Raw genomic sequence first — 14,067 nt, 5'->3', positions numbered from 1 at the left:
TCTGTGTATATAAGTGTGTATTTCATCTACACATGTGTATCTATAGTATACTTACATATTCAGAGATCATATACTAATTGTTTTGTTCAGCTACTTATATGCAGATATCATGGTGTTGGACACAGTATAGTTGGTAAAATTTTCAGAAACAGCTAGGGGCTTGTCTACCTGGTGGGGTAATGTATACTATGGGGTTGCAATTTCTAAAGGGCACCAATGTGTAGCTGATTAATTGGTCCACAAAGATCCTGCTGATGCTCACTGAAGGTTCCCTAGTGTGCGTAAATGTAATGCTCAGGAACCTTCAGTGAGCATCAGCAGGATCTATGTGGACTAATTATTGAGCTACACATTAGTGCCCTTTAGAAATCACATTTTCATAGTGTGCATTACCCCACCATGTAGACAAGCTCTAGGTGAAAATTTTACCCAGAAGTTTCACCCACAAAACCTGAAGTTGTGGGCAAAAGGAACCCATTAGCATAAGCAGTTGGTCAACTTGTGTCCACAAATAGGATTTTGCAGAGGGGTTTTGTGGTTGCAATTTGTGCACCCACATTTAAAAAATTGACATTGTAGTTTTGTGATTTGTCTTGTTAGCAAATGATGAAGAGAAGCACGCACACAAATTAGTGAATAGGTCAACCAAATGAGTGTGTGTATATATATTCATTTCCCTCAGGAGTGTTTGATAACACAATTACAATGCAGTACTTTTCATAGTTATTAAAGAAGACTCGTGAATCCAAGCCTACACTGAGAGGTGGGTTATTTTTGTTTTTCTTTAATAATCTGTTGCTTTTGCTTTAACTTTTTTAAAATAAGGCTTCATCTTTGAAATGTAGTTTGAAATAATTATCGGCATATACAGATGAGCAGAAGAGTCAAGACAAGGAGATGTGAGGGGGGAAAAACTAGAATACACAGTCTATACACGTGGAGCATTTTATTTTAACATATCTTCATTCTATTTTTAAACATAATAAAAAAAGAGAAATTTATGTCATTTTTATAAAATCAATTTTGTACAACATACATATTGGACCAAATTCAGAGGTGATTTGTAAAGTGGTGTATGGTACATGTGGAGAAGTAAGTCCAAGGAAGTTAAGCGAATCCACTTTGAACTTTGGCAGGTGTAAATTACAATGGCAACTGGTGGATGTGTTAGTTGCGTTTCCTACCACACTCCTCTAGCTCAGTGCTACTTATTTACACCACTTTACACACTGCCTCTGAATTTGGTGCAGGAACCTTTTTTGCCATTTCATGGCTCTGAGTTCCATGGTATATTTCAAAACTTTCATTAACAGGAAATCTTCAGGTCGTCTATTACTTAAGGTCCACACAAAACACATCAGATTTACAAGACCATTTGTGTTGGAGGAACTTTCTAAATTCAGGTTCTTGTGCTGGTTCCCTCAGCTCCCAGTTCTGTGATGTTTTGCTTTCCTACTCCATTCCATTCGATGCACTGGCAGCCTTACAGGTCAGATCAGGATTTAGCAAGTTTTACTTTGTTGCTGAACACAAGGGAACCAGTGGAGGTAGGTCAGCAGAGAAGGGGAGGTCATGAGAGGTGCTGGAAAGGGAGGGGAACATAAGAAGAGGAACGGTGAGGTGGGGAAGCTGGGAAGCCAGAACAAGTAAAATAGGGAAAGAAGAGATGTGAAAATATCTGATTGGTGAAGAGGCTTCCACATTAGCTTATGTCTCCAGTTAATTCTTCAGGATGCTTCTCCCTGCAAGTTAAGGTACAATATGTGATATATACAGAATGTTCTAAAATAGAAATGAAATTGCATTTGATTTTTTATAAAAAGTATAAAATAATTCATCTTGATTTGTTTCTTCCCTGAAAACTGTGCTAACCTCTGGTATAGAGCTCTTTGGATTTAAATGTGGGGCTATTTTCCGAGCAGACTCTAGTCCCTCAATTAGGGGGGAAATGGCACCTTTCAATTGCAGCAGATCAATCTTTTATCTTTTACTAGCAGAGATAAAAATAGTCCATTCTTTATAGATTGGTTTGTTGTTTACTTAAATACAAAGGGTTCCATGCTTACAGCTTCTGCAGAGCTACGTTGATATCAATGTCCTCTCCTGAATAGTAACATCACATTAGAGCTACATTCAGTTGGAAGGCCAAGGAGTAACACAAAGAGAACAAGACAGGCCAGGGAGTTACAGGGAGAAAGCTCCTCTTTTTCAAAGGTCAACCTTTTTTCAAAGGCCAGCTTGGGCCAGAGTAGCTAGCTGAGAGCTGTTTAGTGGGCTGTGTGAAAGCAGTTAGTGGTCATATTCCAGTTCCTAACGGGCCTACTTGTTCACGGATTCAGCAGAAAAACCACAGATTGAATAAGCATGAAACTGAAAGGCGAGACTGGTGCTTCCAGGTCAGCATTCAAGCATGTTGGAAAGGCAGTGTGAGGAAGCGTGCAGTGCCCCTCCCATATTCAGGGGCTAGATGCTTTCAGACTCCAGAACTGATCATCTAGCACCTCTCATGAGCACAACATTCACAAAAAGAAATATTTTTTAAAAACCAGAAGCATCCCCCATTTTTAAATAAGTAAAGTCAAAGATGTAGGGAAAAGTTGTAGAGCAATGTAACTGGATGAGTTGAGGGAGATAGGCATTGAAGCAGCTATTTCAAACTGTAAAGAACCTTTATATAATATTACTTATATCTTCATCTGTTTCCCACATGTACTGTAATTTAAGAAATCATCCTACTGTTCAACCACACCTGCTTTAAAAAAAGCAACAGAATAATGTAAACATACTATAAAATGAACACCATTTAAAAACTGAGCATTGATCACCCACAATAGTTTAAATATATCATAGTATTTGTGGGATAATGAAAACTATAGTAAAGATAAATACCACAATGCAGCACACCTCAATTTTAATAAAAAGAAAAGGAGTACTTGTGGCACCTTAGAGACTAACAAATTTATTAGAGCATAATTAATAAGTGTGACCAGTAAACTCCCTTCTATGTTATTTCTTCTCTCTGACATTAATATTGTGCGACCATATAGTAGGTATATTGTAGTACAGCATCTGTTATTCCTCCTTCAGATCTTTCTTTAACTTGAAGACAGTTGTTTTAGCATTAAATCTGACATCAAGAACTTCTAAATATCCCTGTCGTCTCTTTATTATCACACTCCAATAGCATCAACGAGATACGTTAAGCAGTTCCAAGGGAAATGGGTGTTGGCTATTGCTGACAGACCTTTTGTCTAGATTTATTTGTGCTCTTCAGTTTGGAGTCTTATTCTTTCCTTTTGCCTTTACTAGAAGTCTTCAAACAAATATTAGTGTTCTCATTCTGTGACTGGCACTTTGCTTACAGTAAGCTGAATGAAACTACATCAGTAGCATCTGGATGTTAAATGCCTTTCTGTTTTTCATGATTCTGCTAGGCGCTGAGTGCGCTGAATTGATATCAGTAGGAGCAGAGAGTCCCCAATACCTTGAAGGCTCAGGCTCTAAATTGGTGGAGAGGGGGCAGAAACTGACCTGCATATACAGCTTATCTTATAATTTTATTGAATAGTGCACTGTATACCTTACATGAAGACCCTACAGGATAGTTTCAAAATGTGTGTAAAAATTGTCAAAAAATCTTTATATTTTTATAACATGTGTTTGCATGCATCTTATTTAAATACATACATACAGGAAAACTACTTCTTGCAGAAATGCTTAGAACCTGATTCTGCCAACTTTAATCAAGTAGAGTAGTACCTTACACATTACGTATCCTTGTTGAAATCAACCGGACAACTTTCAGAGTAAGTTACTCAGCGTAAGGGTGGCTCTTAGTTTTCTATTTATTTTGTTGAGAGAAAGCATTTGATTTCTCTTGTAATGTTTGTGAGATGCAGGATGAGCATAGATGGGATTTTTTTCTAACATTGCTTGCAGTTGTATTTTATTGGTGGATTTCTCTTTCCCTTCGCTGTGACCTGTGAATGTCAGAGTAGGCTGTCTGCCAATTTTGTGATCTGCTGCCTGCTTCAAAATGGAGGCAGGAAGGTATCCATTTTCATCAAGAAGATGACAGTGCTTCAGTATTCCTGACCATCTGGAGAGAGGAACTTTTTAATCAGAAACAAAAAACTGAGGATTTAATATACATATATAATATATAAATTTAGCAAAAGAAAACTCAAAGTTAAACTATACCTTATGAGTCCAGACTTTTTTTTTTCTTTTATGTTGTTCTGGTTAACATAACAAGAAAATACAAGAACTATTTTTGTAAAACGCTAGTTACAGAACTCTCTGGTGTATTAGTAAACAAATATAAGTAAATTAGTTTTTTGGCACACTTACTAAGTTTATTGCACACACAAATATAATAAGTACTAAAAAAAAAAAAGGTTTTTTTCCCCTGATGCACACACATGCTGTGTTGGTGGTCTTGTGCAGATCCAGGTTTTTAATAGTACTTTCAAGCTGCTCTGCAAAAACCTAGTAACATGGGAATTTAATATCCCAAGATATGTTTATAATTTTCATTGCCTTGATAGTGCTGTTTTTTAAATTTCATTTTTGCATTTAGGGAACAAAGAGTTTGACTTCTCCACACTGCTTTCATTTTTGTCCTTAAATGTGTGAAAGCTGTGTCCTTTCATATAATAAATCAGTATTGTTTCATGTTCTCAATACTTTCAAGCTCCGTAAGATCCCAGGTCCAACATATGTTAGTTGTACAGTATATTTACTGCTAGAAACTGTTTGACAAATACCTCACAAATATTCTTGTCTAAGGCTGGAAAATGTAATACCTACATTTCTTTTGAAGCTTAACATTTATTTTCTTTTCACACAAATACTGAGTTTTTTGTATTCCAAAAGAAGTATTGTGTAATGTTAGGAACTGATTTAAACTGAACAAGGTAAATATTCAGTATTTTATTCCTGCTTCTTTTTTTAAAGCGACATGCCTTGAAATATTTCAGTCATTGCTGAAGGCATACTAAATTAATCCTTTTTCCTTAGGTTTATGCCCCGTCAGCAAGCACTGCTGATTACAATAGGGATTCACCAGGTTATCCATCCTCAAAACCAGCAGCCAGCACTTTTCCTAGCTCCTTCTTCATGCAAGGTAAGATGCTACTTTCAAAGAGAAATATATTGTGCATACATTTTATGTATATATTTATTGACATATGTATTAGACACATCATGGAAAATCATCCTGTGTGCTATTACGTTCGTTACCATTAAAATGAAGACCTGTAAGGCATAGACCATTATAGCTGTGAGCATCTTGTTTTGATCCTGTAATGAAATATAATAATGAAATAATTTACTAGATTCTTATCGTTTGAATTACTTTAGGCTTTCTTTTCAAAGAGTTTGTGTATATGCACATATGTTATACATCTATTAAATGCTCATAATATGCATGGTACTTTGTGAATAAATCTGTGTCTGTGTATGAGGGAGAAAATTTATAAAGTGTATAATATTTAGAGTACACAGAATAAAGTGTGTGTATATAATATATACTCTGTATTATAGCAACTTCTAAATCTGTTTTTAAATTAACTACATAGCGTCTCTCCTTTTAAAATGTTAGTTTTTACACGTTCACTATTGTATAGTGTATTTCTTGCAATTACTCATAGTTATAACCCATTGAAATAAAGTTTCGGGTAACTTATTAATTAAAAGTCCTGGAGTGAGTCAATGAAACAATCTATTTAGAAGTGTTGGACCCACATTTTGCCCTACTTAAGCAAAGATCAAAGAGCCTGAGAATCACATTCAGGCCATGATCCTGTGAACCAGTGGTTCCCAAACTTGTTCTGCCGCTTGTTCATGGAAAGTCCCTGGCGGGCCGGGCCGGTTTGTTTACCTGCCGCATTCGCAGGTTCGGCCGATAGCGGCTCCCAGTGGCCACAGTTTGCTGCTCCAGGCCAATGGGAGCTGCTGGAAGCGGCACGGGCCGAGGGACGTACTGGCCGCCACTTCCAGCAGCTCCCATTGGCCTGGAGCAGCAAACCGCAGCCACTGGGAGCCGCGATCGGCCGAACCTGCAGACGCGGCAGGTAAATAAACCAGCCCGGCCCGGCAGGGGCTTTCCCTGCACAAGCAGCAGAACAAGTTTGGGAACCACTGCTGTAAATATGCATCTGCGTAACTTGATACATATCTTGGTTTCTTCTCAGATATTTTCTGCTAAGCATGTGCAGTAGCGTTTGCAGATATGGGACTCTAATTTCCTGGGGTCCCTCTTCCGCGTCCAAAAAAAAAAATCTGATTCAATCTTGCATCACTTTTAATGTGGCACATGGAGAGTACAAGTCTATACTTCATTTCCATTGAGTGACTAGACTAAGCCACTGTGATCAAAAAGGAGTATTTCATGCTGGTACCAGTAGTTGGTTCATATTATAGATAAGGAACATAAGTAAGGATGTTCATATCTGGGATTTTGGTTTCGTCCTATCACCGGGGTGCTGGAACAATTTGTGTAGTGGGAGTGCTGAGAGCCATTGAACCAAACTGTAAATCCTGTATATAATGGAAACCACTTCAAGCCGGGGGGGGAGGCAGCACACTTCGTTCTGGCACCTATGCCTATCACTATGTTTTACATTTCATTTTGGGGTCAGGAAGAGAGGTAGATGCCTAGCAGAGTAGCGGCGCAGCAAGCACAGCAGAAAATTGGAGTAGGTGTAGGCCCCTGTCAGGCTGCGCTGTTGCCTTAAGAATAGGAAAAGATCATTCATACCTTCAGGCTTGGATCTCAGCTATTTATGGAGTCAAAGGTTTGTAGGCTGCTCCACCACATCTGACTGTTAGACGCAGAAAATCACTATATCAGTTGCTGCTCTTTCTACTTCCCAAGCTTACTAGTTTCTGTCTTATACCTGTGTGCCTCCAGCAAGGGATTTAAGGCAGCCCCCTCAATCAGTGGTAGTACAGTGGTTCTGTATTATCCCTCAAGAGAGAAGCCATTACAAAGGGAGACAGGGAAAGGAGAACGTTATCAGAGATTCCCATTCTGTGAGTTCCCTGGGAGATGATTGGTTTATGCCTCAAAGACCTATGCCCTCTCCCTGTGTTGAACCAGGAAATGAGGGCATAGGCTAAACCTGTGGTCTCAGATTTAAATTGTGAAAATTCACAGAACAACCAATTATGGAAAGTCATATAGAATTTAATAAAGGTGAGACCAAAAGAGTTCTATACAAATTAAACATTTGTAGAAATGAAAGGAGAATGCTAACCTTTCTCTAACTTTTTTTAACTATCCTGTTAGAGATTTATATTAGTAATATAAATCTCTTTTAAATTGGGATTCAGAACACTTATGAAAAGGTGTTCTGAAAACACCTTGATAATTATAGATTTACTCCCAAGATTTACTCCCAAGGATCTAGTTAAATGTAAAAAGTGTGGTTAAGTAGGCTAAGGACCCCTTTAAGTGCTTGACTTACTTTAGGAGATAACTTTTAAAAGTCAGAGATGCAGCCTGTATCTCATTGTATCAGAATGGAGTCACCCAGAAGGCATAGGCATTTTAGGTGTAGATATACAAAATGGCTTGTATATGTGCAGAGGAAGTAATACCTCTCTAAGAACCAAAACCTCTTAATGACACTCCAAATCACCTATGTGTAGGAAGTGTCATCATTCAAAGGTTGTTAGACTACCTTCATATTTGAACACTCATAGTTTATTTTATTTTGAAGCTCATATTTTGTCCCAGCTGAAATTTGTAGTAACTTGGGATATATGTATTTAAGCTTGTGATAAAATGGCAGGAATAAAACTTTAGAGAAACTTTTAGCATCAGTTATGTGACTGACTTGAAATGATTAAAGATGATATTGTTATTCACTGTTGCTCAGTTCAGCTTAATTTTTTATTAAGAGCATGCTTTTATGTTAAATTTGTGTAGCCCTTAGGAGACAGAAAGACAATATACAGCATTCCTTTTACGGCTGCTGTCTTGTAATGTAAGCAATTAACCGACACAGTGATACATTGCATATGCATCAAGTCCCATTAGGACAGTTATTTTAAAGTTTACAGGAAAACAAAACAAAACAATTATATAACCAAGATTTATGGCCTTCAGAGAAGCCACATTTTCTTTCTTTTCTACAGATGGTCATCACAGCAGTGACCCATGGAGCTCCTCCAGTGGGATGAATCAGCCTGGTTATGGAGGAATGTTGGGCAATTCTTCTCATATTCCACAGTCTAGCAGCTACTGCAGCCTGCATCCACATGACCGTTTGGTAAGTTAACCTTCTAATGCACATGTGTACGTGTATGGAGAGAGAGAGAATACATAACGGCATGGTGTGGGACAAAGTTCTTATTAATACTCATTTGGGATGACCTGCATAAGTCACTCAGAGCTTTGCCACATGAGAAGAAAGTGCCCATACCAAGCTCATGTCACTAAAATGTTTTTATGAACCACAGTGTAATCTCATGCCACATATTTTACAAAATAAGTATCTCAGAAGCGGTGAATTGTACATTCCTCCATCTGCAAGGCTTGGTACCTTAGTTATCATTGCCAAACCTCTAAAACTACCTAAATAGTTTTTCTGTGGAAAATATTTCTATTATAAGGTCTTATGTACCTATCAGCACTGGAAGCATATAACTTATATCATTAAAAGTTGGCAGCCAATCTTCCTAACAGGTAGTATAAAACTCCTGGTTCTATCCCTGAAGAATTATAAGATATCTAAACAATAGTCCAGAACTTTACACTGTCCATTATACATGATATACCAACATAATTCTGGAGAGGAAGTTGGGGTGAAGGATTAGGAAGAAGGAAGTTGTTTCTCATAGGTTGTTCTTTTAGATTAAGTCTCTCTGGAAATTAATTAGCTAGTGAAATGAGTGTAGATTTATATTCATCACATGGACATCACTACACATGAGATTTGGACACGATGTATGCACATTATTATGTATATTACATTTTCCTCAACCTGCTTTGTATTTCTGAGTTTTTAGATAACTCTGTCTATTCCTTATTTTGCAAAAATATTTTTAAATATTTTAATGAATATTAGTGGAACACCATGCTATTCCTTCATTGCCTTGTCAACACAGAAGCAGTTTGGTAGGACTAATTACGTCTGTGATATTTGATTAGACTAAAAAGAGAACTGCATAGACATTGTGCACAGCTTTGGGAGTATTCCCCTAACATCATGGCTGAGTTGATGCTGTGCGTAAACAACACAATCCTGTCGACTCCCACTGCATTAGAAACACAAGGGAAAGTATACTGGGCAAAGCGAAATGACGAGACTGGTGAAGAGAGATGCTTTTTTCCCCCAAACTTGTAAATTATTTCAGCTACAAATAGAGAAACTTTTTTTTCTAATTTATTTCCATGTGACCATCTTAGGTTCAACTAAGACACATTATTGGGTTTAGATTCAGATTTTACTTATCAGTGACTATGAAAAAGGAGCCAAGGATACAGGAGAAAAGATAGATATTGTTTTTAGGTAAACTAGGCAAAATTTTGGAGAAGTTTGGCTGTCCATAAAACTTACCATAGACTTCTTTTTAGCTAGAAAATGGTATACTACTTATTGTGACTGAATTATCTTGAGGGGGGAAGCGAACATAGGTTTAAAATACAGGTTTGTGAATTTAGTTTTGTGAACTGAAAAAAATAGTTCAAGAAGTTCACAAAACATCATACTTTACAAGGTTAATAAATCTGTAGTTACAACCAATATAAAATAGCAGCTCAGCCATGTCCATTTAATGTTTGTAATGTGGGCACCCAAACAACCCTAACTCTTCCCTGTAGTGAAACAGTGAGAAAAAATATATATAAAAAAAATTGAATGTGTCTTTCAAAAAAATACGTATAATCTGATCTGGGACCATACATTAATTTTTGTTAATCATAAATGTATGGTTCTTGCATTGTGTCATTACACAGCAGATTTCAGAGTAGCAGCCGTGTTAGTCTGTATTCGCAAAAAGAAAAGGAGTACTTGTGGCACCTTAGAAACTAACAAATTTATCTGAGCATGCTCAAATAAATTTGTTAGTCTCTAAGGTGCCACAAGTACTCCTTTTCTTTTTACACGGCAGAATTATGGTTGTTTGAGTGCCCTTGTTTCTTTCAAGTTTAACCCTAATTTTAAATCCTTGGTTGATAAGGCATGGCTTTGGGATAGTTACAACATCTTTGTAATGGTCTTACAGTAAATCAGTGATAGGTACTCTCAACCTTAACGCCTTCTAAATGTAGTTTTTATATGGAAATTACTATTTGGCCTAATTGTCAGAGGTAGTGAGCATGCAGGGCTAGATTCACTATGGAAATTAGGAGTGGTGACACGCAGCCTTGAAAATCACTGTGATTCAGAAAACATGAATTAGGTTCTCAGGCTCCTTATACGATAAATGGAAGGAATAGGCACCTCAAAATAGGAGTCACAAAAGCCAGCAGTTTAGATGACACCCCACCTAAGCTACCCAATGGGAGATACCAAGCAGAGGGTTTCTGTCCTAAGCCCTGCCTTTCTGAGGGAGATCAGTGCCTAAATCAAGGCTGCAGGGAGGTGCCTCCCTCTGCTTGGGATTCTCATCAGCAAACCCTCCCTTGACACATGGGACCCAAGTCATTTTTGCAAGAAGCAGGTGGGGAAGGAGAACAATGACTTTTAGCCCAGTAGTTAGAACACTCACCAGGATGCAGGAGGCCCTCAGTTCAAGTTCCATCTTTGCCTGGGGTGGGAGAAGGCATTTGAACAGGACTGTCCTACCTCTCAGGATATTCCCTCTCTTTGTCCTGTTGAAGCTGTTCCACTCTGGATAAATTGGGGCATCCCCAGTAACCAGTCCCCCTGCTCCAGGAACTTTTTAAATAATTAATTCACAGTTCTTGTGTGGGGCCTGAACCGGTAGGTGAGCTCAGAACATGCTTCATAGATTGAGCCCTGAAGGTGAGTTATTCAGAAGAGAACCTGTTTTCCCATCACTCTGGGGCTGAGGTGCCCAGATATCTAGAGTGAAGTGGCAGTATGTGTGGGTGCTCAGAGACAGAAACATAAAACACCTTGGGAAAATATACTACCAAAATGTTGGTGCTGAGCTAAGTTAAGCACCTACAGTGTTCGGCCACAGTTGAGCAGGGGCTTTGTGGATCCCAGTGGAGCATAATTCTGGGATTTAGGCACCTAAAGTGGCAGTTAGGAGTCTAAGTCCTTTTGTGAATCTAGCCCCCGGAGCTCCCATTGACATCAATGTGAGTTGCAGGTGCTCAGAACTTCTGAACCTTGGGTCCATATTATTTATTGTCCCACTTCTCTATATTAGCAAGATCTTCTGTGCCTAAAGTAGCACAGGGGAGAGGCATTGGTATTTTAATTGCTGTCCTATATGATTTCTACGGGGACAAAAGTGGGAGGTCAGCACCTTTAGTATATGCAGAGACTGTTGAGGGAAGCCAGAATGACTTCAGTTCAAGCTGTACATATATGTAAAATTTCTTGAATTGTTAGTTAACTGGTGATACTCCAGTGCCAATACAGACAGCACAAAAAGAATAATTGATGTTTATTATTTCTATTTTCTCATGGATTATACTTTTTTTTTAATAGTTGCTTAGAATGCAGAGTACAATTTCCTCATCAAATTACATACATTTTAAGGTAGCTCCCATGTTTGTGCTGAAATATTTGGTAGTTCCCTTCAATGTTTTCCCCCGGAGAAAAGATAAAATCTTACTTGCTGATCATGAAGCACCATTTTAGTGTGGGTACCATGGAACAGAATTCAGCAGGGGTCATGGCATTACTCAGATTTAGACTGTTACCTGAAACAATCACTGTTTAGTCATTTGTGAGCAATGTGACAAACTCTCTTAACCCAAAAAGAAAAGTAGTACTTGTAGCACCTTAGAGACTAACAAGTTTATTTGAGCATAAGCTTTCATGAGCTGCGGCTCACTCTGAAACCTCTCCTAACTCAGATTAACTTCAGCCAGTTGGACTATGAGTTGCTATCCTAGGGTGGTTTATATACGAGTCAAAGCCTGAAATCTTTATTCAGACTTTACTCAGACAAAACACCTGTTAGATTCAATTGAAGTTCTGACTGTGTAAAGAATGTAGGTTTTGGCTGAATAACTGAATGATGTGTTTATGTCCTTATAACTTCAAGGTAGACAGAATCCAAGTATTTGGTACTTAAATATCAAAAGTAATGTAAAAGTAATATAATAAAAAATAAGAGAGAGACAATTTTGTGGCCCAGATTCTATTTTTGGTTATCCTGTGCTTGGTGTAGGACCCCATGTAGGGGTAGAGCACAAAGATGGCTTTATGACACTTTTATATTCCCCTGATCCAGGGGTTGTTTTAATTTATTCCCAGCTACCCAAGGAGCCACTGCAGCAGCCAGGGATTACCAAGGCATAGTGATGCCCTCTTTTTCTTAGAGCTAAAAAATGACAATGTTCTAGGGCTTGTCTGCACACACAGACCACAAATAGACCTGCCATCAATCCACCACCCATGGAGTCTTCGATACTTTGATTCACCAGTTTATAGTGCAGCTCCAAGCAGCAGGGGTGGAGAATTTGGCTCATTAGATCAACTAGTCTATCCCGGTGATGGCTTGTTTCCATACAGAATATATTCTCATGCTTTGTCAGGACTAGTTTTAAATATCACAAGGTAATGCGGATTCCATAACTTCCTTAAGGAGACTATTTCTCCAACTAATAGATATCACTGTCCCTAAGTTTTTCCTGGTATGCAGCATACATTTTCTTTCTTAATTTCATCCTATAGTATCAAAGTTTATTAACGTTCCTACATAGATACCTGAACAGAAAAAATACTCATTCCTTTACACATGACAACAAGACCTGCTCCTTTAGGTGAAATACTGTAACAATCCTGAATGAAGTGATCCAGACAGCCCGTCTTTCATGCTTTATTATTTAAAATGTTCCACTTTTTATACTTTCTGCTACAGAGCTACCCTTCACACTCCTCAGCAGACATCAATTCCAGTCTTCCTCCGATGTCCACTTTCCACCGTAGTGGTACAAATCATTACAATGCTTCTTCCTGCACGCCACCTGCTAATGGAACAGACAGTATAATGGGTGAGTTGCAGAGAGATCTCCATATGAATACGATTTCTCTCCATTTCTCTCTTTCATTTCTCTCTCCTGGCATCTCATCTGCTTTGGTGCAGTATATCGCTACTGAACCTTTCTGTTTTAAGAGTTTTTAAAATTTATTTCCTAATATATTTGACATTTTAGGAGAAAATTTTCTTCCAGTATGTTCCAGAAAGTTTATAAATATAATAGAAATATGATTTAAATAAATGTATTGTACCTGACCTATTGCCTTCCTTACTCATAATTTTTTAATATTTTATCTCTTTGTTATTTAAGTGTCTAAATATAGCATTTAATTCTGTAAAGCACTTTGGTTTAAAGTTTGTACTGAAGACACTACACAAACTAGGCGCCTGATGCTGTTGGCTTTGAAGTCAACAGAAAGTCAACTTTTATTGAATTAAGCTCCCCCTTTAATTGCATACAGTTCCTTGTGAACTGATACTTCACTCAATATATTTTAATGTTCATCCCCTTCAATTTTTTATTTGATTTCCACACAGTGTGGTAGAAATCAGTGATGGCAGCATGTTTGTGTAATAAGAAGAGAGCCTTCTTTTCTGATGTTACTGATATTTTTGTAACAACCTCTGTAAATTAATAGCATACATCTGTATACTTTCTTAAATATTTGGCATATTCTGGTTCAGACTTAAATACAGGAAATAAAGAAATATTGGCTTGCCTGTATCACAAAGAACAAATAAAGCTAATTAAATACTTGGTAACTAGGGAACACATAGTTTGACACATGTTTCAGATTACACACATGATTCTGTATAAAATGACTTTAAGCAGGACTAATTCAGTAAGAATGGAGGGTGAGTTCAAGTATTAACACATGGGCATCATATTTTTCAAGGTCTCTAAACAAAGGAAAAATTTAATAGTCTCTTCTT

The 14,067-nt window shown here is 37.7% G+C and overlaps 1 protein-coding gene across 1 annotated transcript in view; it reads left to right on the top strand.

Moving 5' to 3' along the window:
* The window catches only part of TCF4 (transcription factor 4), a 324,640-nt gene that overhangs the window by 265,753 nt on the left and 44,820 nt on the right, over nucleotides 1-14,067 (top strand). The window contains 3 exon segments of the mRNA XM_038402319.2: nucleotides 5,020-5,125; nucleotides 8,143-8,276; nucleotides 13,015-13,147. Of these exon segments, the coding sequence (XP_038258247.1) occupies nucleotides 5,020-5,125; nucleotides 8,143-8,276; nucleotides 13,015-13,147 (373 nt within the window).

This window comes from Dermochelys coriacea, chromosome 5, assembly GCF_009764565.3.
Source record: "Dermochelys coriacea isolate rDerCor1 chromosome 5, rDerCor1.pri.v4, whole genome shotgun sequence".
Lineage (NCBI taxonomy): Eukaryota > Metazoa > Chordata > Testudines > Dermochelyidae > Dermochelys > Dermochelys coriacea.
Note: the sequence above shows the minus strand (reverse complement) of the source record. Positions and strands in the feature narration are given on the sequence as shown.